The sequence below is a fragment of the Triticum urartu genome, chromosome 3A (assembly GCF_056163025.1).
Source record: "Triticum urartu cultivar PI428250 chromosome 3A, HENAU_Tu73, whole genome shotgun sequence".
Classification (NCBI taxonomy): Eukaryota; Viridiplantae; Streptophyta; class Magnoliopsida; order Poales; family Poaceae; genus Triticum; species Triticum urartu.
Genome location: NC_141875.1, coordinates 642,669,965 through 642,697,775, shown reverse-complemented (window position 1 = coordinate 642,697,775; position 27,811 = coordinate 642,669,965). Strand labels below are relative to the sequence as shown.

The window sequence follows — 27,811 nt, the reverse complement described above, 5'->3', positions numbered from 1 at the left end:
GCAGCGTATCTCATTCGCACACCTCCTCCCCCTCCGCCTCCCCCGCCGTCTCTCATCCCCGTCTAGCACCACCGCCACCGCCTCCTCCTTCCTCAGGCCTCGCCGCCTCCCATGAAACCCTAGTTCCCCCAAAACCCAACGCCGCGCCCGCTGCCATGTTGCGGCCGCTCCAGGCGCCGGACTACAAGTACGTCACCGAGGAGTGCCTCCGCGAATGGAAGGGCCAGTCCGCCGCCGCCTTCCGCATCCCCGATCCGGTCCCCATGCCGCGCTTCCTCTACGAGCTGTGCTGGGCGACGGTGAGCTCCCGTACTCAGCTCGCTGGCTTTGTCCCTGTCGTCTTCGCGCTGATTGCGTTGGTCGGGTTGCGCAGGTGCTCGGGGACCTGTCGCCGCACAAGTGCCGGGCGGCGCTGGATTCGGTGGTGTTCGCGGAGGAGGCATGGCAGGAGGACTCCGGCTCGGTGCTCGCCGACATCGTCGCCCACCTAGGGCAGGATGTGAGTATTCTCCAGTCTCCACCCCTTTTTCGTTTGCTGCTGTGTGGTGCTTAGTTAGTTTCGAGTGGCTCGATGGAATGTGTTTGATTAGTCAATTCGCAATTGGGCGGTCGTACGCAGAAACACTGTTTGCAATGCTTAGCTGAAAATTGGTCAAAAAAAATTTGACTGGAGACGGCCAGTTTGTTAGTCTGTGTTACTTGTTGTGCCAGCTGAAGTGACGACCTGGTTGAATTGCAAGACGTTTCAGTGATGAAAAATTATCTCAATGGAAGTGATAGCGTGTGGTAGCTCTGGACAAGTTCTAAAGGCTATGTTTGGAAAAAGTACCCTGCTGAAGCTGTAGCAGAAAAGAAGGTTTAAATTATGCTTTTACTGATGAACATGAAACTACTAGCTTTGGGTAGCAAACCTTATACTGGTCGAAAGCACAAACCTATTCATTGTTATTCGAACTGTAGTGCGGGAGTGTTTAGATTTTGCATGCTTATGCACATGAACATGGATATTAGTTGTAGCTATCAGCATATCTCTCTGCAGTGAAGTGCAAAACAATCTTACAGATAAGCGAGGTGATTATTGTACAAAAGCTCGTGATGTTCCTTTCCAGTTTCTGGTGAACCAATTCAAAGGTCTACCCTGCATGGCTTTAGTTCTCCTGTTCAGTGAAACCGGTCTAAAATGGAACTGTTCTGGATCTATACCACAAAACAGTTACCAAGAGCATTGTTTTCTAGGAGTTACCGAGTTGTGGACTTGTCACCTGATCATGGACACAGGTGACAGGGAGTGTCACCCAGAGATTTCGGGTTTGGCCAACGAATCTAGTGGGACGGGCAGATCTGGTGGCATTGGGCTCGAGGACCGAGAGGGGTCCCCAACTTGATCCTCCACCTTCTGGCTTCTGTCATAGCTTTCGTTTCCCATTTACTCGACTGTTGTGGTGAACTGGGTTTATGAGGTGAGGATGAGTGTAGCAGTAGAGGGAAAAGGGCAGTCTGTGTACTCTGCTGCTGTGGTTAGACCAGACAGGCTGTGTGGCAGCTGTAGTGAGGAAAGGGCTGTGGAGGATTAAATTAGGTCAGCAAGTGGCAGATGGCTCACAAATCAAGACATAGATGGTCTTTTTGGCTGTAGAAAAGTTGTAATTATCGTCTGGAACTCCCCTGCCATTGGAATTGCACCCATGGGCATTCTCCATGTTATATGAGTTATAATTGCCGATTTGGCCAATATGTGTTATCTCCTGAGTATTGACATGGCGCACACATGTTGGCAATGTCATCCTGAAGCCCGGTTATCGCTGTGACTCTCGCTGGGATGCCATGACAGCCTTTACTTAGATGCTGCTACGGTGTTATTGTTGTTTTTCCAACAACCAGGGTCAATAGAAATGTAAATGCTATCCTTCATTCAATCTCTTGCCACTTCCCATCCCGGAAAAACGAAAATATCTTGACACCTGTGTCTTGCTTACTCATTATCATAGGACTTCAATCAATAACCTTTTATTTCCCACCTATCAGTGTGGTTCTGCTTTTGATCCATGGTTGATGCCCAAGTCCAAGATGCATTTATTTGAATCATGTAACTTAGATTTACCAGTCCGTTGCTTGTGCTGTCATTTCCTTGTAATCATTGAATGCTGTATTATTAGTCGATCTGACCTGAAGTTACGTGCAGATTACAATTTCTGGTGAATATCGCAACCGTCTTGTCAAAATGGTAAAAAATCTTTTTGACACTTAAATACCTATTCATAATTTTAGTATGCAAATAGGCTATCTATCTTCTTGGCCCCTATCCTTTTTATGGTGGAGGATTTAGTCCTCACTAATTTCCTTAAATACTACTCTTGGCTGCAGACTAAATCATTTGTGGAGTCTTCATTGATTGCGCCTAGGCTTCTTCAAGAGCGATGTGAAGTGAGTATTTGTTGTTCATCATACTAGGGCGTCACATCTTTGTTGAAACCACCTTTCATGATTCAAGGCAGCTGACACCATGTCGTCTCTGTTTCCTGTATGTGCACATTTGAAGGAAGAATTCCTATGGGAGGTTGAACAGAGTAAGTCAAAGGGCCAGGATTTAAAAGCCATGGAGGTATGTATCACATACTAATACCATGCATATTGTTAGGACTTAGGATATCATGTTATGGTCATTGATTCCTCATATTTTGTGTGTGCTCACATGAATTATACAATATACCATGTCACATTAGTGCATATATCTTTTAAACATGGTTTCTGTGCAACATCCTTCTCCTTATCTGGCACATTTTCCTTTTTGCCTGTTTATTGCATCATTTTTTAACGTCTGCTTGTAATAATTGGCAACAGGTCAGAGTCAACACGCGGCTTCTTTATCAGCAAACTAAATTCAACCTGCTAAGAGAAGAAAGTGAGGGCTACGCCAAGTTGGTATGTATATCTGCCTGTGAAACTTCCACCAAAGTTCTTGTTATAGTTGTACATTGGTTCATTCATACTTTTAAGAAAATTTTAAGTAATCATCATTATTTCTTTATGCTATATGGATTGAGTAGCATAACATATCTTTATGTGCTTCTACTTCCTTCACTGATGCTTTGCTGAGCAGTACTGCCCTAAATTACTGCAAAATTATTTGATCCTTATTACTAACTGAATATCTATAGTTCAAGGGGAGTCTGTAAAATAATCAACTAATTTCAGACTTCGATTTATTATTGATCCTAAAATTACAGAGTTGGACACTTGGACTGCAAAATAGTGGAAGCCAAATAACCTGTGTTTCTCAAAGTATTTATTTGAAAGATGCTATAGAACACTTGTCTTGATTAGCATCTGCCCAGACACCACAAACCCATGTTATTACCCAAACACACTGAAGTTGTAGTCATTTGCTGGACACGTTTTGTGGTAGGACTAGGGTTCCTACCGGCTCTACTGCGTAGGTTGTAGGGGCAAGGAGGGAGTGGACGCGGCGAGGAACGGGCGCGCCGGCGGCAGGGCGCCGTCGCGGCTTGGGTTGAAGGCGGCGGCGGCTTGGCTGCAGCGGCTAGGGTTTCCGGCTCCTCTAGGAGCCGGGCAACAAAAGATAATAATAGTCTTTATTGCTTGCCTCAAAACGATGTCTTACATGAGTATTTATAACTTTAGCCTAAGATAACTTTCCTAAGATAACTTGCCTAAGATAACTTGTGGGCCAAGCCCCTAATACTAATGCCCGTTGGGCCTTTTCCTAGAATAGACCAAGCCGGTCATAACATCTCTCCCCGCCTGCGCAAACAGCTCGTCCTCGAGCTGAAAGTCTGGATAGTGTTGACGGAAATCCTCACGCTGCTCCCAAGTAGCCTCCTCCTCCGGAAGGCCCGCCCACTGAATTAGGACGAACCAGACGCCACGACGGAGCTGGGCCTGCAACACCTTTGCTGGCTCTGGAAGAATGCGACCATCGGCGGTTGGAGGAAGCGTCGGAGGAGCCGCCGGTGGCTCGCCACGGAAAGGCTTGAGCAGCCCCACATGGAACACGTCGTGGATGCGGGCGCGGGCTGGAAGCTGAAGACGATAGGCCACCTTCCCAATGCGCTCCACGACAGGGAAGGGCCCGGCGTAGCGAGGGCTAAGCTTGCGCTTCGCGCGCGGGTCCAGTGACTGCGTAGAGCGGTGGAGAAGACGCAGCCACACCCAGTCACCCACTGCGAACTCCGCCTCGCGATGATGATCGTCGTAGTAGTGCTTGGCCGTCTGCTAGGCCTGAAGGAGACGCTGATGGACCTCAGCCAGCATCTCATCACGGGAGCGGATAAGGTCACCCGCAACCGCCGTTCGAGCCGTCTCCGGGTCGACCGGAAGTATAGGCGGGGGTGGTCGACCATAGACCACCTCAAATGGCGTCGCGCGCAGGACGGAGTGATAAGAAGTGTTGTAGCAGTACTCCGCCCAAGAGAGCCAGTCCACCCAAGCGCGAGGCCGATCACCTGTCGCACAACGCAAATACATGGCAATGACTTTGTTAACCACCTCAGACTGACCGTCCGTCTGAGGATGGAACGCTGTACTCAGGCGGAGTTGGACACCAGCCATCCTGAAGAGGTCGCGCCAGACATGGCTCGTGAAGACTGGGTCCCGATCACTGACGATCGATGTCGGGAACCCGTGGACGGACTATGCCGTTGAAGAAGGCCTGGGCCACGGATGCCGCCGTGTATGGATGGCCAAGCGCGATGAAGTGGGCATACTTAGAGAAGCGATCGACCACCGTGAGGATGACCGACTTGCCCCCCACCTTGGGAAGGCCCTCGATGAAGTCCAAGGAGATATCCGCCCAAACCTGAGATGGCACCTCCAAGGGCTGAAGGAGCCGCCGGCCTCAGGGTCTCTGTCTTGTTGCGCTGGCAAGTCTGACAAGACCGAACCCAGTCGCGGACTAGGGCACGATCGCCAGGGATGTAGAAGTCGACGCGAAGACGATGGAGCGTTTTCTGCACACCCTCATGGCCCGCCGAGTGGGCGAGCTGCAACACCTGGTGACGGAGATCATCATGCGCCGGGACAAAGATCCGGCGCCCATCGAGGAGCAGTCCGTCAGCGAAGCGCCAGGGCTCCTCCAAGTCGCCGACCGCGAGCTGCTGCTGAAGAAGTGCAGCGTCATCTGCTGTCGCAGTGGCGCGGCGAATGTCGGCGAATAGACCGAACGATGGCCCGGAGCGGATGCACAGGGCTGTCCCGGCGGACGCGTCGGCGGTTGGCGCGAGGTCGGAATCGCGACGGGCAGCGCGTCGGCCACGGTGTTAAGACGGCCCGGCCAATACTCGACGGAGAAGTCGAAGCCGAAGAGCTTGCTGATCCACTGGTGCTGCGGAACGGTCGACAGCCGTTGATCCAGCAAGAACTTCAGGTTGTAGTGGTCCGTGCGAATGTGGAAGGTCCGCCCCCACAAGTATGGCCGCCAATGACGCACGGCCTGGACGAGGCCAATGAGCTCCCGCTCGTAAGCTGCCAACTTAAGATGGCACGGAGCGAAAGGCCGGCTGAAGAAAGCGAGGGGCCCATCGCCCTGAAGAAGTACGGCGCCGAACCCGGCGCCCGAGGCGTCACAGTCCACCACGAACGGGCGGTCAAAGTCGGGCATCTGGAGGACGGGGCCCGTCGTGAGGGCCCCCTTGAGGGCCTCGAACGCCGTCGTCGCCTCGTCGTCCCAGGCGAAGGCGTCGCGGCGAAGCTACTGCGTGAGGGGCGCCGCGATGAGTCCGAACTCCTAGATAAACTTCCGGTAGTAGCCGGCGAGTCCGAGGAACCCGCGGAGAGCCCGCGGCGAGTGGGGCGTCGGCCAGGCGGAGACGGCCGCCACCTTATCGGCGTCCATAGCCACCTCGTCGGCCGAGATGACATGGCCGAGGTAGGCGACGGTAGGCGTCCCGAACGAGCACTTCGAGCGCTTAAGGTGGAGGTGGTGCGCCCGAAGCTCGTTGAAGACGATGGCGACGTGCTGGAGATGTTCGGCCCAGGTGGCGCTATAGATAAGAATGTCATCAAAGAAAACAAGCACAAACCGCCGTAAGTAGGGTCGAAGGACGTCGTTCATCAGGGCCTGGAACGTCGCCGGGGCGTTGGCGAGGCCGAAAGGCATCACCAAGAACTCGAAGTGGCCATGGTGGGTGCGAAACGCCGTCTTGGCGATGTCGTCCGGATGCATGCGCACCTGATGATAGCCCGATCGGAGATCGAGCTTGGTGAAGAAGCGTGCCCCATGGAGCTCATCCAAGAGCTCGTCGACCACCGGTATAGGGAACTTGTCCTTGAGTGTGAGTGCGTTGAGGGCGTGGTAGTCGATGCAGAAACGCCATGTGCCGTCTGACTTACGGACGAGAAGCACCGGCGCCGTGAAGGGCGACGTGGAGATCCGGATGATGCCTGCGGCGAGCATCAGGGCACACTGGCACTCCAACTCATCCTTCTGCAGCTGGGGGTAGCGGTAGGGTCGCACCGCCACCGGAGTGGAGCCTGGTACGAGGTGAATACGATGGTCGTACACCCGGGCAGGCGGAAGACCCCGAGGATCGTCGAAGAGGTCGCTGTGCTGCTGCAGAAGAGAATCCAGCAGGGGGTGCTCGGCCTCCGAGGACGCGGCAGCCAGCTGGAGGTGTGGCACGGCCGGCGCGGCGCCCCCAAGGCCCTCCCACCGGATGCGGCGGCCCTGCCGCCAGAATGTCATCGTGAGCGCATCGAAATCCCATAGGATGGGGCCGAGGGTCCGGAGAAAGTCCACCCCGAGGATGAAGTCGAAGCAGCCCAGATCGATCCCTGCACAGGTGATGGAAAAGTGTTCGCCGCGAGATGGAGATGGGAATGTCGCGGGCGAGCCCATGGCACCGGAGGCGATCGCCGTTCGCCACTGTGATCCGCAGGCGCTCCCCGCCCGTCGTTGGGAGGGCTAGCCGACGCATGGTCGACTCGGGCAGAAAGTTGTGTGTGGAGCCCGTATCCAGCAGGGCCACCAGTCGCTCGCCATGGATCGTCACGGGCAGCAGCATGGTCCGCTCGCCCCAGATGCCGGCCAGGGCGTGAAGGGAGACGACGCACGCCGTCGCTGCGGAATTTGCGGCCGCGTCCTCGGTCGCCGCAGGCGGATGTAACGGGTCGGGTGAGTCGTCCTGCTCGGTGTAGTTGACCGTCTCTAAATAAAAGAGGCGGGGGCAGACATGGGTCGGCGTGTAGGGCTCATCGCAGTTGAAGCAGAGACCCTGACGGCGACGCTCCTGCTGCTCGGCCGGTGACAGCCGACGGAAGGGCCGTGTGGCGGCCGGGGGTGTGGCCGTCGCGGCTGGAAGAGGCCGACCCGAGGCTGAGGAAGTCGGCGCTGGCCGACTGGGCTGGCGACCACTCCGTCCGAGTGGCTGCTGCAGTGCCTGGGCCCGTTGCTCGAAGGCCCGGGCGTAGTACATGGCCGTCTGGAGGTCGGGGGGATCCCGGAGCTCGACGTCCACGCAGATATGGTCCGGCAGACCGCCCACAAAGAGCTCGGCGCGTTGGGTCGCAGAGACGCCCGGTGCGTGGCACGCCAGGGCCTGGAAGCGGTCGGCGTAGTCCTGCACTGTAGATGTGAACGGTAAACGACCGAGGGCCGCCAGTCGGCTCCCACGGATAGGAGGCCCAAAACGGAGGAGATAGAGCTCCCGGAAGCGCTCCCAAGGTGGCATGCCGCCCTCGTCCTGCTCAAGGGCGTAGTACCAGGTCTGCGCTGCGCCTCGGAGATGATAGGACGCGTGCCAGGTACGATCCGAAGCGAGCGTCCGCTGCCCTCGAAAGAACTGCTCGCACTGGTTGAGCCAGTTGAGGGGGTCATCCATGCCCTCGTAGGTGGCGAAGTCCAGTTTGGCGAAGCGAGGGGGTGTCGGCCCGCTGTGCCCAGGGGCGGCCGCAGTCGCCGCCGGCGCGTATGCTGGGTCAGGAAGCGCCGGGGCGTGGTTCGCCGAGTTGGAGGGTTGATCAAACCGCAGCGAGGGCGTCGGGTGTTCCGGCGCCGTGGAGTAGACCGGGCCCGGAGACGAGCCGGTCGCCCAAGCGGGGATCGGCGATGGTGACGGTGGAAACTGCACCTGGTGCAGGGGCCGACCCGTAGCCCTAGGCGCGGGTGGTGGTACTGTCGATGGCGGCGGCGCCTGGTGGAGTTGCTGCACCGGCGCCTGCGGCGTGGGGGCCGGCGGTGGCGCCTGGTGCGCCGGAAGAAGCTGCTGGGTCGGGCCCCCAGCGGCGCGGTGGAGGCCGGCCATGCTGGCCACGGCTGTCCCGCAGCCGAGTAGTGCGGCAGCAGTAGCGGCGGCTGGGACGCCCCTCCGTAGGGCGCCTGGAAGGCCGGGGCGGGCCACTGTAGCGACGGCGGCCCGTAGGCGGTGGTGCCGGCGCTCGGTGGCGGGGGCTGGTTCCCGGCGAGGTAGAGGGTAATACCCCTGACCGCCTGGACAAGCTCCCGCAGGGTGCCCGACATCTCCTCGGGCGAGAGGAGCGGAGGCGGGTCCGCCGTGATGGTGATGGGCGCTGTCGGTGTGGTGGCGGTGGTGCCAGATGCGATCTCCGCCATCGCGGTGGAAGTGGCCGGCGGCAGCGAGAGTGGGACGGAGGTGGATGGTAGCGGCGGCGGTGATGGAGATTGTGACATGATCGGCCTGGTGTCTTTGGATACCAAATTGGTAGGACTAGGGTTCCTACCGGCTCTAGTGCGTAGGTTGTAGGGGCAAGGAGGGAGTGGACGCGGCGAGGAACGGGCGCGCCGGCGGCAGGGCGCCGTCGCGGCTTGGGTTGAAGGCGGCGGCGGCTTGGCTGCAGCGGCTAGGGTTTCCGACTCCTCTAGGAGCCGGGCAACAAAAGATAATAATAGTCTTTATTGCTTGCCTCAAAACGATGTCTTACATGAGTATTTATAACTTTAGCCTAAGATAACTTTCCTAAGATAACTTGCCTAAGATAACTTGTGGGCCAAGCCCATAATACTAATGCCCGTTGGGCCTTTTCCTAGAATAGACCAAGCCGGTCATAACATTTTGCTGCCTGAAAACTATAGAATTACTGAATAACCATGCTCGTTTGCTATTACACACTTTGGTGTCTACTAGCAAATGGACACAACTTTATGATGTGTCTAAGTGTCTGGGCTGTGACACAATCAGGTAATGTCAATCAGTGCAGTTTCCTGCAGCCAATTTTGCCTTCCTCTTTTTAACATGTGTTCTAACAAATCTAGAAGGTAAACTCTATAATCTAGATACTTCTACAAACAATTGTAATTGTGATTGCAGATGTATATATCCACACACGTGTTCTAACTTCTTATACTTCCAGTTTGAAATTATTTGAGAGTAAATTGCATTCGTGTGGGATTTTCAGTAGTTTCCAAAGAATGCGTCTAAAATGGTTTACTGTAGCTTGGTGTAATTTTTAACCTAGTTGCCTTTGTTTGTCTGGAATTCAGGTAACCCTACTTTGTCAAGTCAATTCAGATTTGGCTTGCCAAAATGCTTCTTCAGCTACTATCAGCATTATAAAGGTTGGGTGTTGGAATTTTCTTTCTTACTCCTATGTTATGATTTGAGCATGTAAACAGTATTGTGTAATGACATAATGTTCTTGTGACAGTCATTGATTGGACATTTTGACCTGGACCCAAATCGTGTATTTGACATTGTGAGTTTTCGTTTTTTATCATGGTATTACCATCTGATGTTGTAAAAGTATGTCATTGCTACAATGTAATTACATTCTTCCTTGTTTGCCTGCTAGGTGTTGGAATGTTTTGAACTCTATCCAGATAACAGTATCTTTTATCAGCTTATACCTCTTTTTCCAAAGGTATTCATTAGTTTTGAATAAGATACCACTGCCTGTAAAGATTATTACCATACTTCACTTAGTACTTTGATTCAACCCATCTTATGACTTCTGTTTGTTACAGTCCCATGCTGCTAAAATTTTGGGGTTCAAATTCCAATACTATCAACAATTGGATGTAAACATCCCTGTTCCATCTGGTCTTTTCCGAATAGCAGCCCTGTTGGTCAAATCTGGTCTTATTGACCTTGATAACCTGTAAGTTTTCTAGTTGTCCTTGTGTTCCTCTAGACTTCTTGAACTCAACTGTCATTTCGGACATCCTCCTTCAAAATATTTCCAAAATATTTTGTTCTAAAAAATGATCTGCAGTCAAAAAACTTTTTGTAAGGTTTACATTCATGTAAAATTGGTACTTTTCACATTCCTTTGTCGATGTCCTCTTCAATTTCTGCTCTTATTTTGATGGCCATTTCTTGTAACTGTATGATGACTTTTACAAGCAGTACTGAATTGTTAGGTCATTTTCCTCAGAAGGTACTGCAATACCGAGAAAAAATAATCCTATTTGGTATGAATATTATTAATTATTGCACTAACCAACTAACCATAATTGTAGTCTGAAGTCCTTGTTTGCTTTTAATTTCAGACTCCTTTATGCTGTGTCAATATGAATTAGTGTTGCTGCTGGATCATATTTAATATTCATGCCTTCTGTTTCAGCTATGCTCATTTACTTCCAAATGATGATGAGGCATTTGAGCATTTTGGCTGCTTTGTTTCAAGGAAAATTGATGAGGTTAGTATGTAGTTTTCCAGTTGAATTCATTCTGTTCTAAAAACGGGTTTGCTGTATTTCGTAGGGTTATAAATGAGAATTATATGCATGTTGCTGCAATGCACCCAAATAATAAAAATACCACCACAGATTTTCAATAACCTTATATTTTATGCTCCGACTCTTAGATGTAACAGAAGACTACCATTTTAAAAAGGAAACAATGCCGTGTAAAGTTCTGTTTAAGCAAATACCATGATAATTCCTATTGGAACCACAACTTCATGAGGAATAATAGTCAGTTGCCACACTTGGATATTTTTTCATGAAACCATAACTATCACGCTCAGTGTTCAAGAAAGCGTTTTTAAGCGACGCTTAAGCGCGATTAAGCGCTGAGCGATGGCAAAGCGCTTCGCTTTTGCCCTAAGCGGTAGATTAAGCGTTTTTTATTTAAATTTGACCAAAATTTGGCAATTTTTGTACTTCTTCTGCTGGTCTGCTTGCGCAATAATGGCAATATGCTATTTATCTTATTGCTAGGCTATGTTCAAGAACTATTTCCTTCATATTTTGGCAAAATTCTGTCCACATGATATCTGTTAGGTTATGTCTATTTGAACTGAACTGCATTTTAGTTGTTATTTTGCTTGCTATGCCAACCTGATATGTATTTGCTATTGTGTGAACTGTATTTCAGATGCTACTTCAATTACCCATGTGCCATGCTTCCTATTTTCATGCGTATATCATTCAAAATCTGTCAAATTCTAGCCAATTTCAAAAAACGCTTAAGTGCGATTAAGCTGCGCTTAAGCGCTCATTGCTCTAAGCTGTGGCCTTCCGCTTCGCTTACGCTTTCCGCTTTCTTGAACATTGATCACGCTAATTATTCATGCAACTCCCAAACCCCTCGTTTGATGGCAAAACTGACATGTCAGTCATGACGTGATTATTTTGCCAGCGTGACTTTGACAATGTGGACTGACTGAACTCTTCTTCCGCCCCTGAATCTTTATTCTCTTCTCCACCAATGTGCCATCTTCTCATGAATGATCTGTCCTTTGCCGCATTGAAGCTGGCAACAAATTCCCTGACTTTATCGCTGGACTACTCCAATGTAGTCCTCTGGTCGATGTCCTTGGCTTTGTACTTGGTGCCGGCCCTGAGCAGTGGGAATATCGCCCTCAGCAGTGGCCAGTCAACAGGATGTCCACTGGCTGAATGCCCTGGTTCAGCAGTGCTTCCATCTTTGTCCTAGTTGTGCTCCATCGTGAGCATCCCCATGTATTTGAAGTACATCACAGATTAAACTCACTGTCAATGTCAGATGTAAGTGCCTAATGACGGAGATTCAGATCTAATTCAACCACTGGCTTTATCCCTGCCCTATCCTACTTGCCATCAATGCCAGCACCCTTGCTATCCTTGCGGCTGAACTTGAAGAAGCCCCGCAGGCCCAGTAGTTGATGGTGATTAACGGAGCCACGATGGCCATGAAGCGGGTGGTGTCACCCTCTTGTTTGTTGAAATTGATCTCATCCCAAATCTCTGTAGCAGTACTGTGCAGTGATTGCAAGATCCAGAGCATCAAGCGTATCTCACCCAATGGCTCGCTGCACTTTCATTTTCATTATCAGTGGCTGCCTTCAACATCTTTATCTCTGTTGTTGGGGTTTCCTCCATCTCTTTGCAGCGCGTTGGAAATGACGCTCCCTCTCCCCACTTCATTCAGATAAAGTATCACTACTATTGCCTCCATCTCGAATTTTTCTTACTCAACATGGTAGTGCAGCGACGGTGTGGCTTTGGATGGTTGCGTTTCCTATCAGCTTGGTTGCAGCTAATGGTGAGTCATTCCTCCCCTCAAGCTCCAACTTGGCCAGGAGACATGCCCTTTTTTTCTGTGAAGGTGGTGGATGGTTCCAGAACATGGCGGAGGCAGCTCTTGGCTACTGTTCACTGTGAATGCGCCACTGCTCTCAACTGTTAGATTTAGGGGCCCAGTGGTTAGGGTTGATGCTCTTGTCTGATTCAAAATTGGTAAACCATATATAGAAATTGGAACTAGATTGGCAAAAATGTAATTCTTTTGATTGTCATCTTGTAGTTTAGGCTTTGAAGGAGTGTCATATTTACAGTTACCTCTAGGTATATGAACCTCTCTGTCAACAGTCGAGACACAGTAATACAGCCGCACCACTGGTTGTAGGATGGTATAACTGTGTTTTAAGTTACTGGAAATATTTCGAACTGGGCATGCAGATCTTGTCTTGCATTTATGCTATGTCTACATTGATCTTCAGTATACTTCAATAATTATTGACACATCGAATTCAACTTGGAGTTTACTCATCTCTTTGTTGATCACAGGCTACTAAAATAGGCAAAATAAATCTTGCTGCTACTGGAAAGGATCTTATGGACGACGAGAAGCAAGAAATAACGATCGATTTATACACAGCATTGGAGATGGAAAATGATATAGTTGAGGAGCGAGCCCCTGAGATAGAAAAGAACCAGAAGCTTGGGCTTCTTCTTGGTTTCCTCTCAGTTCATGATTGGTATACCTTGCGTGCCATTGATCTTGGATGTTCTATTATAATACTGCAAAGTTTCTTTTAATAACGATTCATTGTTAGTCACTTGGTACAGTTTCACTCTGCTAGAGTACGTAATGGGCCTAATGGGCCTGGACTGGCGGTATAGCCCGTTAGTCTTAGGGTTAATTAGAGAGCTTAGGGGTCAAGTAAGCCTTGCTGGGGAGTTAAGTAAACCTCTCTATATAAGGGGAGAAGATGTAAATCTAATCAAGCAAGAATTAAGAAGGAAATCCCTTCCCTTTTGCCCGACCTCGATCTCGTCCGCTGCGTAGGGGATCTTGGGCATGCGGTTTTCCCCACGGGCGGCGGGCATGCTGTTTTCCCCACGGACAGCGACCTCAAAATCTGCGACATCGGCGGTTGGGGGGCGCACCCCTCCTCGCCATTCTCCATCGAAAGCCCTCCACTCTTCTCTGTGCGGTGCAGACCAACAGCCGTCCGGCGGGGAGAAGGCATGGTGTCACCGACAGGAGCGCACCGCGTAGCACCACTGCATTCCGCCGCCGGCTGCTGCGAGGGCACCCTCTGCTGGTCGCTTTTGCGACCACTTCCAGGTGGCCATACACATGCACTCCTTTTGTCCAGATGGTGTCCATGGGATCCAGGTGGCTGTACACGTGCACGTCCGACGTGTGGATGGTGTCCACTTTATGTTCAGGGGTCCAAAATAAAGCGTCCCAGTCCATTTCAGGTTGAGAGTAATAAAACAAGCCGATGTAAAAGGCTTGTTTTTAGGTGTTAGGTTTGTGTTGCATCGAGTCATGGTTATAAGTTGGTTAGGTTGCAGCTCGAGGACAAGCTGCATGTCCAGGTGGGGTGTAGTGTTAGAGTATGTAATGGGCCTAATGGGCCTGGGCTGGCGGTATAGCCCGTTAGTTTTAGGGTTAATTAGAGATAAGGGTCGCTTGCTTAGGGGTCAAGTAAGGGCCTGTTCTGAAACTGCCCAGCTTCTCAAAAACTTCCTAAATTCAACTTCTCGCATAGCTTCTCGCTTCAGGTGGCGATTTGGAAAGCGTTCGGCAACACAGCTTCGTTTTCTATCGTCAAGCAAGAGGCCGCCAGCCCATTTAGCTGGATTAGCAGGCCAGGTTCGGGGCCCAAAAGGAACAGGCAACGTGAGAGAGAGCGAGTTCGGGAAAGAAAACGAACCGGTACGCTCAAACTCACTTGGCGGTGGCAATCTTGTGGTAATTAGCCTCAACTCCAACTTCTGGGTATCCATGGATCTGGAAAAGGCCAGCTTCCCCAACTCCACCTTTTTTACACTACGGCAGCTCGCCAGCTTCTCGATTCCTGCTTCCTGGAGCGCTAGCGTTCGGATGAGCTTCATGTGTGGAGATGAAGAAGCTAGGAGCTGGAGCGTTGCCGAACAGGCCCTAAGCCTTGCTGGGGAGTCAAGTAAACCTCTCTATATAAGGGGAGAAGATGTATCAATCTAATCAAGCAAGAATTAAGAAGGAAATCCCTTCCCTCTTGCCCAGCCGTGGGCAAAAAGGCCCCCGGCCGTCCCTCTCGCGCCCTCCTAGCAGCCACATAACACACTCCTGCAGTAAACACATCTGTCTTCTTTGACATGTTATTATTTCACTGATCGACTTGTGGTGTTATTTGCCAGGGACCATGCGCAGCTACTATTTGAACGTCTTGCACAGCTAAATCCTGTTGAGCACATTGAAATTTGTCATGGTTTATTTAGGTTTGTCTACTTCCTCTGCATATTCTATCAGCAGCCTCAACAGATGTTTACTATTATGATATTAGCTGTACTTCTACGAAATATGACATATTATGGCGTGCCCGAGTATGTCTCTTGTAATCCAATGGTTGAGTTCCCCGATTTATGTTGTTCAATTCTACTTTCATTTGTGCAGAATTATTGAGAAGACCATTTCTTCAGCCTACAGTGCATATTGTCAAACGCATCATAAAATCTCCCGTAACATCGACACTCACATGATAGATGCATCATCTGTCTCTTCACCAAGTTATTTGGTTCATCCGCCGAAAGTGTTTTTCCAAATGCTTGCTGTCTGTGGACCATACCTTCATCGTGACACACAATTATTTCAGAAGGTACCATTAGATCTTTTAGTGTTGAATTCTTCTCTTCTTTGGTCTGCTTGATGTCCTGCTGCCCTACTGGATATGACTTGTTCCAGGGATGGGCGCACACAGCACTTGTTCCGTTCATACTTAGTGTTCTTGTTACCAGAGTATACCTAAGTTTTACTGCATTTGTTTCAAAGCATTTGGAAAGGTCCTATGACTATGAACACCTTTGCTTGCAATTATGCAGTTCCTCCTGGAGCATCTAGTGGCAAAAATTGTTGGATATTGTTTATTTAATGGCGCATGGTGCATTTGTTGTATTCATTGTCAGGTTTGCAGAGTGCTAAAGGCGTACCATGCCTCGTCGAAAGAATCAGCCCATACAACAGGTGTAATGTCTCCAGAATCTCACATCGAAGAAGCACTTGGGTCATGCTTGCTTCCTTCACTGCAACTTATACCTGCCAATCCTGCTGTTGATATGGAGATATGGGGAGTTCTTTCCCTTCTTCCTTATGAGGTTTGCCATGCTTCATGATTGTTGCTTGTTATATTGCACTACCTTTTTAACCAGTCTGGTACTGTTCATGTTTAGGTACGCTATCGTTTGTATGGTGAGTGGGAGAAGGACGCTGAACAAAACCCAGTTGTCCTTGCTGCAAGGCAAACAGCAAAGGTTGTCTGCTTATTCCATTTCTGAGTTTTCTTTCTTGCGCCTATCATTTTAGCTTGAGCTTTAGATTCACCAGCATGCTTAATTTCTTAATTAGCTGGATACCAGAAGGCTCTTAAAACGGCTGGCCAAGGAAAATCTGAAGCAGCTTGGCCGCATGGTGGCTAAACTTGCTCATGCAAATCCGATGACTGTACTTCGGACAATTGTCCAACAGGTATTTTGAACTAACTGTGCTCATACAATTTATTCAAACAATAATAGATACTGCAGTCATATCTGAAACATGCAGCCCTACTTCCATTTGGACTAGCAGCTGTCGTTTTTGTGGCCTTCTGTAATTAATGTTTTTTGGCAAGCTCTTTCTGCGAATAACTTATTCCCCTTGTTCTGTTTTAGTTCTCTTATGTTGGAGATGACCAACCATTGTTACATCTGCTGACAGCTCCATTCGGACTGTATTTTGCTCTTTTATCTTCTCTGGAACCAGTGGAATGTCTTCGTGCCAACCTGGCAGTGTCCAAATCCATTATATGTTTTTATCCTAGATGCTGAACTTACCGAGTGCACGCTATTCTAGTTTTCCCTGGCTACATCAGCTCTTTGTGCACTAGGTCTGCCATTGGGTATGATCCATGGTGTTCTTATCAACTAAACTGGCAGCAGACCCGTGAATGCTGGTCTGCTGTTACTACATCCTCTGGTGTTATTTCTTCAAGGATCAAGTTGTAGTTAACGGACATAGAGGTTTTCACTTTCAGTTTCAGAAAAATTTCAGCACCAACCGAAATCACCAAAATTCAGTGATTTCGTTTTGCATTTCGGCCAATATTCACTTGAATTCATTTAAAATATTTGAATTTTTTGAAATTATTTTTGAAAAATATTTGAAATCATGTGTACTACTGAAATCGCTGAAATATTTTGGCCGAAAGGTAAATATTTCAGTGACTGCTGAAATTAATGAAATTCAGTGAATTTCATCGAAATCTCACTGAAAGTGAAAACCATTTGAGAGTAGTCAAATTGGAACTGATCAATGTTAAGGGGAATGCTAATGTCATATTCTCATTACTGTTAACTTTGTAAATTAATTATAATGGTGCTGACAAAAAAATTTGGGGGACCAAAAGGTAGCAGAGCTTCCTAAGTCCTACCAATGTTCAAGAAAGCGGAAAGCGTAAGCGAAGCGGAAGGCCACAGCTTAGAGCAATGAGCGCTTAAGCGCAGCTTAATCGCACTTAAGCGTTTTTTGAAATTGGCTAGAATTTGACAGATTTTGAATGATATACGCATGAAAATAGGAAGCATGGCACATGGGTAATTGAAGTAGCATCTGAAATACAGTTCACACAATAGCAAATACATATCAGGTTAGCATAGCAAGCAAAATAACAACTAAAATGCAGTTCAGTTCAAATAGACATAACCTAACAGATATCATGTGGACAGAATTTTGCCAAAATATGAAGGAAATAGTTCTTGAACATAGCCTAGCAATAAGATAAATAGCATATTGCCATTATTGCGCAAGCAGACCAGCAGAAGAAGTACAAAAATTGCCAAATTTTGGTCAAATTTAAATAAAAAACGCTTAATCTACCGCTTAGGGCAAAAGCGAAGCGCTTTGCCATCGCTCAGTGCTTAATCACGCTTAAGCTTTGCTTAAAAACGCTTTCTTGAACACTGAGTCCTACTGCTCTATATATTAGTAATATAATGGAATGTGTACACGTGGAGAGGGAGCATGCTCCTTAGGGGTACACAGCACTTGATGAAGCAACAGAGGGAGTCTGGCCAAATGATATCTGAATATATTATTTTTATTGGGTTAAATATGATAATTCATTGATTCTGGAAGTTCACCCTTATAATTGCAATCCTTTGTTGACTTGTTTCAATTATTTACCTCTACAATACATTCACAACTTTCAGGTCGAAGCATACAGGGACATGATAAATCCAGTTGTGGATGCTTTTAAATACTTGACTCAGGTATTAGCTGTGTATGTGATGCATGTTTTATACAGATGCCCACAGCCTTTTTGGTGTCGGCTGTAATTATTTTGCTTGTGTCTTTGAATTGTTTTTATAGGTTGAATTTACAGTGTTGTCTAAGTATGCTTCTTCTACCTTTTTAGTGTCGGCTGTAGTTGTTTTGCTTGTGTCTTTGAATTGTTTTTGTAAGTTGAATTTACAGTGTTGTCTAAGTATGCTTCTTTTACAGCTGGAGTATGATATCTTGCAATATATTGTAATAGAACGGTTGGCCCAAGGTGGTCGTGAGAGAGTAAAAGATGACGGTCTTAACCTGTCAGATTGGCTTCAATGTCTTGCATCATTCTGGGGACACTTGTATGTAGTTTTGACTCCTGTCTGTGATTACATTATTTGCACAACACATGATGTGATGTACCGATCAATTTTTAGTTAAACCTGATGATCCAGCGATATTTAGTGATTTATATTCTTGCTTATTGGGCACATGTAAGTGCTTTTATCATGTGGCTCAAACAATGGTCTCCTGCTATTCAAAATTTGCATTGTTGATATTTTTTCTCCATCGTAGTGGTTAGCAGCAAACTAACTGAAATGAATACCTGCATAGGATGCAGTTTTAATAAATATCACAAAGATTCTTCTCTACTCGTATTTGCACGTAGTAAGCTAAGCATACTATACATTATGTCGAACATGCATGCCAATGATATTAGTATGCTAATGCAACATAAGGTAATTGATTTATAACCTAAATATTTAGAGGTTTACCTTCCGCTCTACAGCTAGGATCTTTGGCTGTTATCTTGTCCAGAATCTTGGGTTGCCCTCTCCCCGTTTGTTCGCTCATTCTAACATCATGTCTGTATAAGTTTTGTACAACGAAGATATCACCGATTTGCCAAGACTCCGAATCTTGTTATTGCTTGTTATGGATGAATAATTACTGTGTCCAACTCTCAGAATAAGTCTTTAATCTTTATGCTTTGAGAAAAGCAAGCAATATCTGTACTAGTGTTGTATATCTTTCAAATATCTGGGGCGATTGTGTTTCCCTTATCAGTATTGTTATTATCTTTAATCTTTATATGCTCCTATTCTGAACCAAGAAATTTTAACAGATGCAAGAAGCATTTTTCCATGGAGCTAAAATGCCTTTTCCAATACATAGTTAATCAACTGAAGAAAGGATTGGGCACTGAGCTTGTTGTACTTGAGGTTTGTTGGCTATGTCGAAACTTTCTTGATGCCTTGTTATCATATGAATCTGAAGTTTAAAATGATGTAACATGCAGGAACTCATTCAGCAAATGGCAAATGTACAGTACACTGAGAACATGACTGATGAACAGGTTGATGGTATGGCAGGGAGCGAAACGCTGCGGCTTCAATCTTCACTGTTTGGCTCAACACGGAACTATAAGGTTTTATCAGGAACCAAGGCTCCTTTCTTTGGCTCCTTTCTTTATTTCCTGATAAGATCAAAAAACAGTTTTACCAAATCATTGTTTTTGCAGGTCCTGAACAAGTCTACTAACAAGTTGCGTGATTCTCTGCTGCCAAAAGATGAACCTAAACTTGCAATTCCTCTACTACTGCTTATTGCCCAGCACAGATCCAAGTAAGGTTTTGGCAAAATCCTCTGTCCCTCCCCCTGCCCTAATTTTGGTCTGCTCCCTCTGCTAAGTGGACTTCAGTCTTGCTGTAGTTCTGTATGATATTTTAATGTAGATGCATACTGACGGTTGGTATAGATGTATCCTAATGATTGAAATTCTTTACTATATTTCTGGAATTATGCATTTATTTATTTAGATTATGCCAAAGCAAATATTCAGGACCATTAGCTAAAGCTTTATTATCTGCATTGTGGGGTTCATGTTTTAGCTTAGAAGCCTGTCATATTCAGTTTTTTACATTTGCACTGGCCTTTTAAAGTTGATAATTTTGGCATTATTCTCAGGATTATAATAAATGCAGATGCCACATATATCAAGATGGTTAGTGAGCAGTTTGATAGATGCCATGGAATACTACTTCAGTATGCCGAGTTTCTTTCAAGTGCTGTAACTCCATCAACCTATGTTCAACTTGTACCTCCGTTGGAAGATCTGGTTTATAAATATCATATTGAGCCAGACGTAATACACTCGTACCTTGCACACTGTATTTTTTTAATGTGTGAGTGGTTTTTTCATTGTGTAATCACGCCTCAGTGAGTTAACATCTTAGTAATTTAACTTCATTCTAGGTTGCTTTTCTTATATACCGCCCTGTAATGAGGCTTTTCAAAAGCGCTAGTAGTGGTGAAGCATCTTGGCCTCTGGATGGCAATGAAGAAGGGGAGCCTGTATCATGTGATGATATGATCTTGCACGGTGATTCATCCCAGAAGTTAATCATGTAAGTCTTCTATGAACATCTCCCACGAGTCTCTCAATCAACCATTCAGTGGTATGGGTCATCACCAGCAACTCCTAGTTGAGCCTGGGCTCCTGGGCTCAACTACAACTGTAACGAAATCCACATCGCAAATCATTCTGAAAAAAAAATTCAAATGTAAATATGGCAATACAGACTTTCAAATTTTCGTGCAAAAATACGCGTTGTTCATTGCAACAAAAAGGGGTTTACAAATAGTTGCTAATTTAGTCCCCATCCTCATCTTTTTTGTGCAGACCACAAACAGGCATTTTTTTCATGTGACGTAGTCTGATTTCTTTTCGATTTTTGTCGGAACCTCAAAACACACTTTTTGTTTTTTGTTCTTAAAAAAAGGTACAAATGTTTCTGAGAGTTTGAAATCTGCCTCGGGATTATCACGTCTTTGTTATTCCACTTTCATTTTTTGGTTCATGTTGAAATAAATTGAAAAGTAAATTACAAAGGAAGGAAAGTTTGGAGAAAATATGCACCGTCAAATCATCTGACGACAGCAATGAGAATTTGATCCCCTCCTTGTTTGCCACTAAAAGATTAGCAAAGATCTTGTGTCCTCCTTGGAAGCTGGTAGGGTAGTTAGCAGCTATTATACCTTTGATAATCGTTGCTTTCAGAAATTTATAATCTAACTGTTTAAGCCTCGTAGAGGTTAACTGTGGTTCAAATTTTCTGTTTCTAAATGATACTGGAACTTCATTGACATCTCCATGGTATTTTAGGTTTGATTCATGTGCAATTGTCTGTATTCTTTTTTTTACAGGTGGTCAGATCTTCTTAACACAATCCGAACAATTTTGCCAACAAAAGCCTGGAACGGTCTTTCACCTGAATTGTATGCTACTTTCTGGGGTTTAACACTCTATGATCTCCATTTCCCAAAAGATCGTTATGATGCAGAAATCAAGAAGTTGCATGACAATCTCAAACAACTCGAAGATAATTCAGATAACTCTAGCATTGCAATATCACGACGTAAGAAGGACAAGGAGAGAATCCAAGATTTAGTTGACAAATTGAACAACGAATCTGACAAGCATCAACAACACGTTGCATCAGTTCTCCAAAGGCTAGCCCGTGAAAAGGATAAATGGCTGAGTTCTGGTCCGGACGCACTGAAGATCAACATGGAGTTTCTCCAGCGTTGTATATATCCACGTTGCGTTTTTAGCATGCAGGATGCTGTGTATTGTGCTACATTTGTCCAGACGATGCATTCACTGGGAACTCCATTTTTTAACACGGTGAATCATATAGATGTTTTCATCTGCAAGACACTACAGCCAATGATCTGTTGTTGTACAGAATATGAAGCTGGTAGGCTTGGACGGTTTCTTCATGAGACACTGAAGATGGCCTACTATTGGAAGGTAGCTTCTTGATTCATGTGCTGTACACTTTTCACAACAGCTTTCCTGATGGTTATTACATTGTTTTAGTGCTTATGAGTTTGCATATACAACTTTCTGCAGAGTGATGAAGCAATATATGAGCGTGAATGTGGAAATAAGCCAGGATTCGCTTTATACTTCAGATTTCCAAACAGTCAACGTGTACCTTATGCTCAGTTCGTTAAAGTATGCTTTACACACTCCTTGAAGTTATGTGTGTCGCATAATTAAGTTCTGCATGTTTATCATTTCCTTTAGTACAGCTTAGTCCTAAAATTTTAGAAATAGTGATCAAAACATAGATACCCTGTTTTTTGCTTTGTTTTTTGCTTTGATCGCCATTTCTAAAATTTAGGACTAACTTGTCCTCAAGTTGCATGATATGGTGATATCACAATTCATATGAGTTCCTTAGGGTGATCTGTAGTATGAAAGCACAATCTTGTGCCCAAGTAAACTTCTTTTAGGCATGGAATCAGCATAAAAATAAGTCTATTATGTAGTTTATGCGTGTTGTCACCTTCTAAAATTACTTCAAACATAATACTTTTGCACTAGATATTTCGCCATAGAGGCCCCATAGATGTGCATAAAAACAGTAAGTTCCGTCCTATCTCAGTTCACGAGTTAATCATGTGAGGAATACTAATATGCAAAACCATGTTTAGATGCCAACTCAACTCTTTAGTGTGAGCTGTTGGCACACCAGATTTTGATGGAGTAGTTTAATGGATTTACAATTTTGCAAATGAACTAGTTCACAAATTCACAAACTATGTTAGAGGAACCCGGACTCATTCATCTAAATCTGGTGGCTCCAATGCACCATATAATGGTACATTTTGTGTTGGTATGCTAGTTCCAGGTTACAGATACTTCACGTTAATTCCGCACAAAGAGGACATAAGATATTAAATCTTTGTACTCTGCTTGCTAAGAATGAGTTATCTTGCCACATTTTTGCGAAGGAAAGCTCATTCTTAGTAAGTAGGCCCCATCTGTTGTTTATCATGCCAAACATGTCAGAGTTCAGTTTGGGAATTGTGTTGCTGTGTCCTACGATGCAGCTCTTTTATTTAAAGAGAATAAAATGTTAATCCTGCAAGTTTTTCCATAATGTTTAAATGTGTCTGTACAAAATGATCCACTGCATACTTTCCATTGATACACATCTGCCCATTTTTGTTGGTGAAATTTCTGTTTCTTGGACAGGCATAATTTAGCATGGTTTCATGGACTCTATAGTATATATTATTGTCATATGCCGCATTTTTCGTAGATTTTGTTCATGTCGCCTGAATTAACAAAAAAGACATGTGAATGTCTAGTATCCAAAAATCTATGTTGTCCTGCTGTATTCTTCACATGTGCTTTTTAACATCTTTTTTCTGTGCTTTTGAAAGGTCCATTATAAGTGGAGTACAAGAATTACCAAGGTGCTTAATCAATGTATGGAATCAAAAGAATACATGGAAATTAGAAATGCCCTTATTGTGCTCACAAAGATAACTAGTATTTTTCCTGTGATTCGAAAAAGCGGTATCAACATTGAGAAAAGGGTAAGTACATCAGTAGTCACCATTTGTGATATGCTGTTGGGCTATTACTCACAAATATGTTTACCAGGTTGCGAAGCTAAAGGGGGATGAGAGGGAAGATCTGAAAGTACTGGCCACTGGTGTAGCTGCTGCTCTGGCAGCTCGCAAGGTAGGTGTTACATCTTCACTGGTGCCTTTTTTCTCCCTATCAGGAGACAACCACCTGTGTATGTTATGAGATGTATGTGTGGAATGCCCAATTATTATGCAGAGTTCATGGCTATCTGAAGAAGAGTTTGGTATGGGTCACCTTGATCTGAAGCCAGTGCCTGCAAAACCTATTCCTGGTAAATGGAAGATACATAAGACTTTATTTTTTTGTCGGACCACTATGATTAGCTGGAGCATAACTGTTCCTTGGATCTCGTACAGGAAATCAGTCTGCAGATTCCTCAACGGCAAAAGATCGCAGCATTTGTGCAAAATCTACAGAAGGTAGGCATGAAAGGTCAGAAAATGCAATGAAGCCTGATGCTCAACATAATAAGAAGAATGCCTCGACTGCAAATGGATCTGATAGTCAAATGCCATCGTCCTCTGCACAAGGAAAAGCTTCAGGACCTGCACGAGGTGCAGATGAACCTCCAAAACTTTTGTCTGATGGGTTAGTTAAAGTTTTGAAGCCTGCTGCAGAATCTGAGGTATCTCTCAGTTTATCATGTGGAAAGTGACAACAATTTTTTTGAATTAAGCTTTTTTCTTAAAAGGATGCATATGGCAATAGTATGTGCATCTATACATCTTTGTGCAAAAATTAGCATTTTGGTTAAAAAAATAATGTCTATTTTAGTCCTACATCCTTGTCTTTTTTCTCTAGATGACAAATAAATGTACTTCACAAATATTTGCAAGTAGATAAAAGTATTTCCACGTGTAAATTTTTAGGGTTTTTTTTAAATTGTAAACCGCCTCTCTTTTTTTCTTCTTTCTTTCAAAACAACGGATTCAGCTGTTTCTTGTTAGCGCATAATCCACGTCTTCAATTTATAGTCCTTCATTATTTCATGGAGCATAGCAGTGACCAATGAGCAATTTTGTGCTGGATAGTTTGCAACTTTGCATTGTATCTAATAGTTTTTATGACAACAGACAAGAGCACCACAAAAGCGTGATGCACACAATGCTGCAAAGGTATCTAAGCATGATTTGGTGAAGGAAGATGCAAAACCTGGGAAAATTACCAGCAGGGTTCTTAATCAAGAAGTCTCTGCTATTCCTGCTGACAGAGAAGTATTGTCTCTGCCAGCTGATGGTGGGCTGGATACTAATCCCACTAGTTCGTTGGTTGGCACCAACGGTAATGTACATCCAGCACCACGGAAGGTATCAGCATCCTCCCAAAGGTCAACGGTGTTGGCTGCACATAATGATGCAACAGCAAATCCCACCGGTGAAGGTGAATCTACTGAGTTGGTTGATTCTACCGTGAAACGGCACAAAAAATCTGTTCCCATTGAAGAAGAGAGAACGGGTAAACGAAGGAAAGGAGAAATTGAAGGCCGGGATGATGACTTAACAGAACATCATACGGACAAAGAGAAAAGAATGGACTTGCGATCAGTAGATAAATTCCATTCTGTGGATCACGAGAGAGGTAATAATGAGGAACAAAACCTAATTCGGACAGAGAAATTAAAAGAAAGGTTTGATGAGAAATATGACAGAGATCATAGAGAAAAAACAGATCGGACTGAGAGGCGACGTGGAGAAGACGTGGTTGAGAGACCAGCAGACAGATCATTGGAAAGGAGAGAACATTCTATTGAAAGGATGCAAGACAGAGGGACGGATAGGGTTCCTGAAAAAGGAAGAGAAGACAGGAATAAGGAGAGAAGCAAAGTTAAGCATGCTGAACCCTCCATAGACCGGGCACATACTTCTGATGAACGGTTCCGAGGGCAAAGCTTGCCACCACCTCCACCTCTTCCAACTAGTTTTGTACCCCAATCAGTCGCTGCTAACCGAAGAGATGAAGATAGTGACCGAAGGGGTGGAAGCACCAGACATACACAGCGGTTGTCTCCCAGGCATGATGAGAAAGAAAGGTGGCACGTGGAGGAGGAGAATGCTCCGCTGTCTCAGGATGATGGGAAGCACAGAAGAGAGGAAGATCTCCGGGATAGAAAGCGTGAAGATAGGGATGTTTCATCAAGCAGGGTAAATATGCCTTCACTCCCTAATACTCTTCTGTGATTTGTGATCAATTTTTGCTCACTAGTTCAGTTATGCCGATATATGTCTTCAGTCCCTAATAGTCTTCTGTGATTTGTGATCAAGTTTTGCTCACTAGTTCAGTTATATCGATATATGTCTTCACTCTCTAATACTCTTCTGTGATTTTGATCAATTTTTGCTCACTAGTTAAGCTATATCGATAAAAGTCATTTGTGTCTTGTGCTCAGACTTGGTGTGCAATCACTCCTCTTGGGACTTTGCATTGTGTAACCGAACATTCTTGCTTGATCTCTAATGCTATGTTATTTTTATAGGTAGATGACATGGATAGGGACAAAGGTAATACTATAAAGGAAGATAGTGACCCTAATAGTGCATCCAAACGGCGAAAAATTAAGAGAGATCAGTCTGCTTTAGAAGCTGGGGAATATGCACCTTCTGCTCCACAGCCTCCGAGCCTTGGTGCTGGTAACTCACAATTTGAAATACGAGAGAGAGAAAGAAAGGGTGCTATTTCACAGCATCGGCCGTCACATGCTGATGACCTCCCTAGGATGCATGCCAAGGATTCAACAAGCAAGACAAGTCGTAGAGAGACTGACCAGTAAGTTTGGAAATGAAGATCTCATTGAACTAAGCATGCACGCTTTCCTACAATTTATAACATTTTTCACTTTGCTGTGTTCTTTATACCTTTGCTGTCATGTGAAACACACTATCTGTTTTATGGGAACGATCAATATCTCATGCAAATTGTAGCCCATTCTTTTCCTTGACCTCTTTTAGCATGCGCCTGACCCGCCTCTTCCTAAATTGAAGAAATATTTAGTCAAATAAAATAATGATTGTATTCCCAGGTTACTAGTCGTTATGCAGGTAGAGAATGTTGAAAATCCACCATTTCACCTTCCTAAATTGTAGATAAGATGGTGTCATGCACTTAAGGTATGGTGTGGCTGGCAACTAACCACTTAAGCTAGCGATATTGCAAAAGCTGCCTCGAAGGTGGTTCAACAATTGAAAAGTATAAATACTCGTGTGCAATAATGAATTATAGAGAAACATGCAACTAAAACTGTCATTTTATTAGACCGTACAAATAGCTACATGACACAAACAGTTCAGCGGAGTAATGTGTTGAGAATTATGATTTTTGTCACCTATTTAGTTGTCATGGGTGACACTGTTAAATCCTAGCTACCAAAACCAAGATCAATGTGTATGCAAAATTGGTATTACTCTCCTTCTTTTCCCTTGTGTGCAAGAGTGTCCTAAAGGAAGTGAGCACTGAAAGCTTACACATGTAAAATGCAACATACTCTTGCATCACTTCGTTGTCTTGAAGCACATTTTAACGGCCTGATTCTGCATGAATTCTGATTTATGTATTTAGAATTGTGTTAATCCTTGTTTTGGCTTTAATACGAGCTTGAGATTTTAATGAATTTCTGAGTTACATATAGGAAAGAGAGTAATCACATCGTTATGAGTAGGCTTAATGTCTTACCTAGTTACCTTAAATATGTAGCAGAGGTATATATAAATAAATCTGTAGAAAGATGATTACTAGGATGATTTTTTTCTTTCCAGTTCTATAATGAAGCATCTGCTTGAGCCGCGTTTTTTGGTATAAACCTTTTTTAAACATAAGTTTTGTTTCTCTAACAAACCTTTAAACTGCAGAACGCATGATAGAGAACGGGAAGAGGAAAAGAGGCCAAGAACTGAAGCAAGAAGAAAGCATCGGAAATAGGTTCTTGCAGGACTTTTGATCACTGCCACATGACATGGTTTCACCTCGAGGATGTGCATGATCACCTGCGAACAAGAGTGCTTTGTTGTAGCAGGAAGATCTATCTGGACATATTTGAAACATTCAGTGTGTATGTCTCAATCCTTCAGCTGCGTACTTAAGCCGTACTTCATCGATGCTACACAGTGTCGCTGTCCAGATGCACTGTTATGAAGAATGTCATTGTGCAAGGAACAGGCATCTGGGCCATATGGTCGGTCGACTATACAAGCTGTTATAAACATTGTAACGTAGAATGATGAGCAACAGAACTGTGGGCCATATTAACCTAGACGAATTTGCTGTAAACAAGTACGTATGAGGAGATGTGTTCATCCTACAGCGGCAGAAAAGGACGAGGAGAATGTTTTGTAGCAAAGTACTTTATGGCATGTTTTGGAATGGTTTGATTATCAATTTCATGTGCGGCAACATATGTGGAACTGTTCAGCAGTATTGGTTACCTGTGTGACTTCGTCTACTTGAGCAATTCAAATAGGTGCCA

General features: G+C 45.3%; 1 protein-coding gene across 2 annotated transcripts; it reads left to right on the top strand.

Moving 5' to 3' along the window:
* LOC125545717 (THO complex subunit 2) lies at window positions 1–27,749 on the top strand. Of its 2 annotated transcripts, XM_048709749.2 has the most exons (33): window positions 1–299; window positions 374–499; window positions 2,183–2,224; window positions 2,365–2,424; window positions 2,540–2,602; window positions 2,842–2,922; window positions 9,455–9,529; window positions 9,619–9,666; window positions 9,763–9,831; window positions 9,935–10,068; window positions 10,534–10,609; window positions 12,962–13,152; window positions 14,807–14,887; window positions 15,063–15,264; window positions 15,572–15,760; window positions 15,836–15,916; window positions 16,011–16,130; window positions 17,849–17,908; window positions 18,141–18,268; window positions 19,033–19,129; window positions 19,207–19,335; window positions 19,429–19,532; window positions 19,875–20,052; window positions 20,163–20,314; window positions 21,114–21,720; window positions 21,823–21,927; window positions 23,145–23,300; window positions 23,368–23,448; window positions 23,551–23,626; window positions 23,712–23,980; window positions 24,429–25,496; window positions 25,829–26,118; window positions 27,198–27,749. In XM_048709749.2, the coding sequence occupies exons 1-33, from the start codon at window positions 156–158 to the stop codon at window positions 27,265–27,267; spliced, it is 5,352 nt and encodes a 1,783-aa protein (XP_048565706.1). In that variant the 5' UTR covers window positions 1–155; the 3' UTR covers window positions 27,268–27,749. The 2 variants fall into 2 exon arrangements, with proteins under 2 accessions (XP_048565706.1, XP_048565705.1); XM_048709748.2 differs by having other exon boundaries at window positions 19,207–19,532.
* The last annotated feature ends 62 nt before the right edge of the window (window positions 27,750–27,811 follow it).

Coding starts and splice junctions, on each gene's coding strand:
- LOC125545717 (XM_048709748.2), top strand. CDS start 156: ATGTTGCGGCCGCTCCAGGCGCCGGACTACAAGTACGTCACCGAGGAG. Junction 16,131..17,848: donor TTCGGACAATTGTCCAACAG/GTATTTTGAACT, acceptor CACAACTTTCAG/GTCGAAGCATACAGGGACAT. Junction 26,119..27,197: donor AGTCGTAGAGAGACTGACCA/GTAAGTTTGGAA, acceptor TTTAAACTGCAG/AACGCATGATAGAGAACGGG.